General features: G+C 49.4%; 1 protein-coding gene across 1 annotated transcript; it reads left to right on the top strand.

The window, feature by feature from the left end:
* Positions 1–222: 222 nt before the first annotated feature.
* On the top strand, positions 223–6,978 carry FLG (filaggrin). Its single transcript, XM_064279980.1, has 3 exons — positions 223–360; positions 993–6,336; positions 6,437–6,978. The coding sequence occupies exons 1-3, from the start codon at positions 223–225 to the stop codon at positions 6,976–6,978; spliced, it is 6,024 nt and encodes a 2,007-aa protein (XP_064136050.1).
* Positions 6,979–7,643: the final 665 nt, after the last annotated feature.

The raw sequence follows: 7,643 nt of genomic DNA, 5'->3' as shown, positions 1-7,643 counted from the left end.
TGGGTATTGTTAATCCAAGTGCAACAAGAAGTGTTTACTATACCACAAACACTTCCTTGTTGGGCTAAAAAAAAAAATCTAATGATGAAGTTAAACTGCTTAGGAGAAAATGCGGGTTAAAAAATGTAAAACCTCATTAGGAAAATTCTAGAAAGAAAACAAAAATACTACAAAACTTTGTATTTATTCCTTCTTCCTAGGTTCACATATATTTTCCAAAAGATGTCTACTCTCCTGGAAAACATCACTGCCATCATTGACCTTTTCCAACAATATTCAAGCAACGATAAGGAAAATGACACATTGAGCAAAAAAGAGCTGGAGGAGCTACTGGAAACAGAGTTTCAGCCAATCCTGGAGGTAAAAACTACTTGCCAGAATGGTATAGTACTTCTTTTCTTCTACACTGCTTTGAACAAAGATTATTATGATCCCTTTGTGAATTTTATCCTTTTGGAGTAGGAACACAGTAAGTCTTACTTCAAAACTGGTAGAATCTGGTTTCCTCTCTTTTATATACAAACAACAGAGTTACACACACATTCATGCATACATACACACACACACACAAATTCCTCTCTGGAAAAAAAGAATGTAACTATTTGCTGACAAACAAATGAATATAAATAAGTTAGTTCTTCATAATATTCTTCCCAACCTGAAGATAGTTTACAGGGTATTTTTAAAAAATAAATCAATAGTGGATTATATAAAAAGCAGATGTTTGGACTGAAAGAAAACAGGTGCTTCCACCATAAAATCTTTTCTAAATATGATACTAGGCTTTAATATTTACATATATTGCCTAGTTCACATATTTACCCCCTCAGTCACAATATGCTAAACAGAATTTTAAAAAATTAAAAAAAAATCTTAATTGGATTCCACATTTCAGTGCCAGGGATTCACATGCCCACAGTTCACTTAAAATTATTTAACTGAGGATTCAAGTCAGTCTGATGAACTCTGCTTTTCTGTTTTTCTCTATACAGAACCCAAATGATCCAGATACTGCTGATGACTTCATGCGTATCCTGGATCTAGACCACAACAAGAAAGTAGACTTCACTGAGTTTTTCCTGATGGTATTCAAGTTGGCCCAAGCATATTATGAGTCTACAAAGAGACAGAACTTCAAAGCATCAGGCCCAAAGCAGAAAAAGTATGGTCACAAATGCCAAAATGAAGAAGATGAAGTAGAGGAGGAGGAAAAGATTGAAGAACAAAGAAGGAAATCGAGTCTTTCAAGGAGGCACAGACAAACAGGGAAGAAGAGTCTGACAACAACAGACAAAAAGAAACATAGATCTAGCTCCAAAAATAAAGGAAGAAGAGATGATTCATCTCCTTCTGGCCACAGGGAGAAAAATGGAAAAAACCATCATCACCATACTGGTAAAAATAAGAGGTCAAGTTTCACTGACCTAGGAGAAGAAACAAACATCTCAAGCATAAGCCAAAAAAGGGAAGTAGGAGATGAGCATAATTATGGTTCTGAAAACAGGGAAAGAGGAAGTGCAAGATGGGAATATTCGAGCCAAGAAGAATCAGAAGATTCAGACAGGCAATCTGGGCCCCCTGGAACAAACCACAATGGATTCACCCACCACCAGTCAAGGGGCAGGAGACACTCAGGGTTTAATCAAGAACACAGATCTGATAGTCAACAGCTGCACTCTACCCACAAACACTCACTTTCTGCTGCCAGAGGAAGACAAGGATCAAGGCATGGACACTCTGTAGACAGCTCTACACATTCGGACTCTGATCAGGGAGAAATATCCTCCGAGGGACGGTCCAGATCAAGCACAAAAAGTAGGCAGCAATCCCATCAACATAACTCGGCAGATCACCCCAGACACTCAGGGACTGGACGTGGACGATCGACAATTGAATCTGGTGCAGGCAGCCACAGAGGTTCCAGTGTAGGCCAGGCCAGTGATAGCGAAGGACAATCAGAAGACTCACAGAGACAATCTGGGTCTCCTTCAGGACACCACCATGGATCCAACCAGGGCCAGTCAAGAGACAGCTCAAGACACTCAGGGTATCACCAAGGACACAGAACCACTGCCCCACACTCTCATTCTGCCCATGGACACTCAGATTCTACTGCCATAGAATCACAAGGACCACCTTACGGACAGTCTGGAGACAGCTCTAGGCATTCGGGCTCTCATCAGGGAGAGACTTCTGCCCATGGACAGTCAAGATCAAGCACAAGAGGTAGGCAAGAAGCCCGCCAAGAGCACTCAGCAGACTGCTCCAGACGCTCAGGACCTGGACACGCACAGTCATCAGTTGAATCCGGGGAAGGCAGACACAGGGGATCCAGTGTTAGCCAGGCCAGTGATAGTAAAGGACAATCAGAAGACTCACACAGACAATCTGGGTATGCTTCCACACACTACCATGGATCTACCCACGGCCAGTCAAGAGATAGCTCCAGACACTCAGGGTCTCATCAAGGGCACAGAGCCGATGCCTCACAGTCTCACTCTGCCCATGGACACTCAGATTCTACTGCCAGAGGAAGACAAGGGTCTTCTCATGGACATTCTGTAGACAGCTCCAGGCATTCAAGTTCTCACCAGGGAGAAACATCCGCCCATGGACAGCCCAGATCAAGCACAAGAGGTAGGCAGGAGTCCCACCAAGAGCACTCAGCAGACCACGCCAGACAATCAGGAACTGGACATGGACGATCGCCAAATGAATCTGGCGCAGGCAGAGACAGGGGATCCAGTGTTAGCCAGGCCAGTGACAGCGAAGGACAATTAGAAAACTCACACAGACAATCTGGGTACGCTTCTAGACACCACCAGGGGTCCACCCATGGCCAGTCAAGAGACTACTCCGGACACTCAGGGTCTCATCAAGGGCACAGAGCCGATGCCTCACAGTCACACTCTGCCCATGGAAACTCAGATTCTACTGCCAGAGGAAGACAAGCATATTCTCATAGACAGTCTGTAGACAGCTCTAGGCATTCGGGCTCTCACCAGGGAGAGACTTCTGCCCATGGACAGTCAAGATCAAGCACAAGAGGTACGCAAGAATCCCCCCAAGAGCACTCAGCAGACCGCTCCACGCACTCAGGGGCTGGACACACACACTCATCAGTTGAATCTGGGGAAGGCAGACACAGGGGATCCAGTGTTAGCCAGGCCACTGATAGCGAAGGACAATCAGAAGACTCACACAGACAATCTGGGTATGCTTCGACACACTACCATGGATCTACCCACGGCCAGTCAAGAGATACCTCCAGACACTCAGGGTCTCATCAAGGGCACAGAGCCGATGCCTCACAGTCTCACTCTGCCCATGGACACTCAGATTCTACTGTCAGGGGAAGACAAGGGTCTTCTCATGGACATTCTGTAGACAGCTCCAGGCATTCAAGTTTTCACCAGGGAGAAACATCCGCCTGTGGACAGCCCAGATCAAGCACAAGAGGTAGGCAGGAGTCCCACCAAAAGCACTCAGGAGAACGCTCCAGAGACTCAGGGACTGGACGTGGACAATCGCCAAATGAATCTGGTGCAGGCAGACACAGGGAATCCAGTGTTAGCCAGGCCAGTGATAGCGAAGGACAATCAGATGACTCACAGACACAATCTGGGTATGCTTCTAGACACCACCAGGGGTCCACCCACGGCCAGTCAAGAGACAACTCCAGAAACTCACGATCTCATCAAGGGCACAGAGACGATGGCCCACAGTCTCACTCTGCCCATGGACATTCAGATTCTACTGCCACAGGAAGACAAGGATCGTCTCATGGACAGTCTGTAGACAGCTCTAGGCATCTGGGCTCTCAGCAAGGAGAAACTTCCGCCCATAGACAGTCAAGATCAAGTACAAGAGGTAGGCAAGAATCCCACTTAGAGCACTCAACAGACCGCTCCAGACACTCAGGGGCTGGACATGCACAGTCATCATTTGAATCCAGAGCAGTAAGACACAGGGCACCCAGTGTTAGCCAGGCCAGTGACAGCGAAGGACAATCAGAAGACTCACACAGACAATCTGGGTATGCTTCCACACACTACCATGGATCTACCCACGGCCAGTCAAGAGACAGCTCCAGACACTCAGGGTCTCAACAAGGGCACAGAGCCGACGGACCACAGTCACATCCTGCCCATGTACACTCAGATTCTACTGCGAGAGGAAGACAAGGATCGTCTCATGGACAGTCTGTAGACACCTCTAGGCATTCGGGCTCTCACCAGAGAGAGACTTCCGCCCATGGACAGTCAAGATCAAGCACAAGAGGTAGGCAAGAATCCCGCCAAGAGCACTCAGCAGACCACTCCAGGCACTCAGGGGATGGACGTGGACAGTCATCCGCTGAATCCGGAGAAGGCAGACACAGGGGATCTAGTGTTAGCCAGGCCAGTGATAGCGAAGGACAATCAGAAGACTCACACAGACAATCTGGGTCTGCTTCAGGACACCACCATGGATCCAACCATGGCCAGTCAAGAGACAGCTCAAGACACTCAAGGTATCACCAAGGACGCAGAGCCACTGCCCCAAACTCTCATTCTACCCATGGACACTCAGATTCTACTGCCATAGGATCACAAAGACCATCTTATGGACAGTCCGTAGACAGCTCTAGGCATTCAGGCTCTCATCAGAGAGAGACTTTCACCCATGGACAGTCAAGATCAAGCACAAGGGGTAGGCAAGAATCCCGCCAAAAGCACTCAGCAGACCACTCCAGACACTCAGGGACTGGACATGGGCAATCGCCAAATGAATCTGGTGTACGCAGACACAGGGGATCCAGTGTTATCCAGGCCAGTGACAGCGAAGGACAATCAGAAGACTCACAGACACAATCTGGGTATGCTTCTAGACACCACCAGGGGTCCACCCACGGCCAGTCAAAAGACAACTCCAGACACTCAGGATCACATCAAGAGCACAGAGCCGATGGCCCAGAGTCTCACTCTGCCCATGGGCACTCAGATTCTACTGCCAGAGGAGGACAAGGATCATCTCATGGACAGTCTGTAGACAGCTCCAGGCATTCGGACTCTCAGCAAGGAGAGACTTCTGCCCATGGACAGTCAAGATCAAGTACAAGAGGTAGGCAAGAATCCCACTTAGAGCACTCAGCAGACCGCTCCAGACACTCAGGAGCTGGACATGCACAGTCATCATTTGAATCCAGAGCAGTAAGACACAGGGGACCCAGTGTCAGCCGAGCCAGTGATAGGGAAGGACGATCAGAAGACTCACACAGACAATCTGGGTCTGCTTCCACACACTACCATGGATCTACCCACAGCCAGTCAAGAGACAGCTCCAGACACTCAGGGTCTCATCAAGGGCACAGAGCCAACAGACCACAGTCACATCCTGCCCATGGACACTCAGATTCTACTGCGAGAGGAAGACAAGGATCGTCTCATGGACAGTCTGTAGACACCTCTAGGCATTCGGGCTCTCACCAGAGAGAGACTTCCGCCCATGGACAGTCAAGATCAAGCACAAGAGGTAGGCAAGAATCCCGCCAAGAGCATTCAGCAGACCACTCCAGGCACTCAGGGGATGGACGTGGACAGTCATCCGTTGAATCCGGAGAAGGCAGACACAGGGGATCTAGTGTTAGCCAGGCCAGTGACAGTGAAGGACAATCAGAAGACTCACACAGACAATCTGGGTCTGCTTCAGGACACCACCACGGATCCAACCATGGCCAGTCAAGAGACAGCTCAAGACACTCAGGGTATCACCGAGGACACAGAGCCACTGCCCTAAACTCTCATTCTACCCATGGACACTCAGATTCTACTGCCATAGGATCACAAGGACCATCTTATGGACAGTCCGTAGACAGCTCTAGGCATTCGGGCTCTCACCAGAGAGAGACTTTCACCCATGGACAGTCAAGATCAAGCACAAGAGGTAGGCAAGAATCCCGCCAAGAGCACTCAGCAGACCGCTCCAGGCACTCAGGGGATGGACATGGACAGTCATCAGCTGAATCCGCGGAAGGCAGACACAGGGGATCCAGTGTTATCCAGGCCAGTTACAGCGAAGGACAATCAGAAGACTCACACAGACAATCTGGGTATGCTTCCACACACTACCATGGATCTACCCACGGCCAGGCAAGAGATAGCTCCAGACACTCAGGGTCTCATCAAGGGCACAGAGCCGATGCCTCACAGTCTCACTCTGCCCATGGACACTCAGATTCTACTGCCACAGGAAGACAAGGATCGTCTCATGGACAGTCTGTAGACAGCTCTAGGCATTCGGACTCTCAGCAAGGAGAAACTTCCGCCCATGGACAGTCAAGATCAAGTACAAGAGGTAGGCAAGAATCCCACTTAGAGCACTCAACAGACCGCTCCAGACACTCAGGGGCTGGACATGCACAGTCATCATTTGAATCCAGAGCACTAAGACACAGGGCACCCAGTGTTAGCCAGGCCAGTGACAGCGAAGGACAATCAGAAGACTCACACAGACAATCTGGGTATGCTTCCACACACTACCATGGATCTACCCACGGCCAGTCAAGAGACAGCTCCAGACGCTCAGGGTCTCATCAAGGGCACAGAGCCGACAGACCACAGTCACATCCTGCCCATGCACACTCAGATTCTACTGCCAGAGCACGACAAGGATCTTCTCATGGACAGCCTGAAGACAGCTCTAGGCATTCGGGCTCTCATCAGGGAGAGACATCCACCCGTGGAGAATATAGATCAAGCACAAGAGATAGGCAAGAATCCCTCCAAGAGCACTCAGCAGATCACTCCAGACACTCAGGGGCTAGAAACGCACAGTCATCTTTTGAATCCGGGGCAGGCAGACACAGGGGATCCAGTGTTAGCCAGGCCAGTGATAGTGAAGGACAATCAGAAGATTCACACAGACAATCTGGGTTTGCTTCCACACAGTACCATGGATCTACCCATGGCCAGTCAAGAGACAGCTCCAAACACTTAGGGTCTCATCAAGGGCACAGAGCCAATGGCCCACAGTCTCACTCTGTCCATGGACACTCAGATTCTACTGCCAGAGGAAGAAAAGGATCTTCTCACGGACAGTCTGTAGACAGCTCCAGGCATTCTGGTTCTCACCAGGGAGAGACATCCGCCCATGGACAGTCCAGATCAAGCACAAGAGGTAGGCAGGAAACCCAACAAGAGCACTCAGCAGACCACTCCAGACACTCAGTGTCTGGACATGGAAGATCATCATTTGAATCTGGGGCAGGCAGACACAGGGGATCCAGTGTAGGCCAGGCCAGTGACAGCAAAAGACAATCCGAACACTCAGGGATCCAATCTGGGTCTGGTTCCGGACAGCAAGGTAGATCAACCTACAGCCAGTCAAGAGACAGTTCCAGACACTCTGGGTCTCCCCAAGGTCTCAGAGCTGATGCCCCACAGTCTCATACTGCCCATGGACACTCATATTCTTCTGCTATAGGAAAACAAGGCTCGTCTCAGGGACAATCTTTGGACAGCACTAGGCATTCGGGCTCTCATCATGGAGAGACTTCCGCCCATGGAGAGTCGAGATCAAGCACAAGAGGTAAGAAGGAGTCCCGCCAAGAGCACTCAGCAGACACCTCCAGACAGTCAGGGACTGGACGTGGACGATCGACA

This window comes from Loxodonta africana, chromosome 3 (genome assembly GCF_030014295.1).
Source record: "Loxodonta africana isolate mLoxAfr1 chromosome 3, mLoxAfr1.hap2, whole genome shotgun sequence".
NCBI classification, from domain to species: domain Eukaryota; kingdom Metazoa; phylum Chordata; class Mammalia; order Proboscidea; family Elephantidae; genus Loxodonta; species Loxodonta africana.
Note: the sequence above shows the minus strand (reverse complement) of the source record. Positions and strands in the feature narration are given on the sequence as shown.

Excerpts from the sequence above, each read along its gene's own strand:
- FLG (XM_064279980.1), top strand. The coding sequence starts at position 223 with ATGTCTACTCTCCTGGAAAACATCACTGCCATCATTGACCTTTTCCAA. Across the intron at positions 361-992 it reads AGTTTCAGCCAATCCTGGAG|AACCCAAATGATCCAGATAC; the intron begins GTAAAAACTACT and ends TTCTCTATACAG. Across the intron at positions 6,337-6,436 it reads GTCAAGATCAAGTACAAGAG|GGCACCCAGTGTTAGCCAGG; the intron begins GTAGGCAAGAAT and ends ACTAAGACACAG.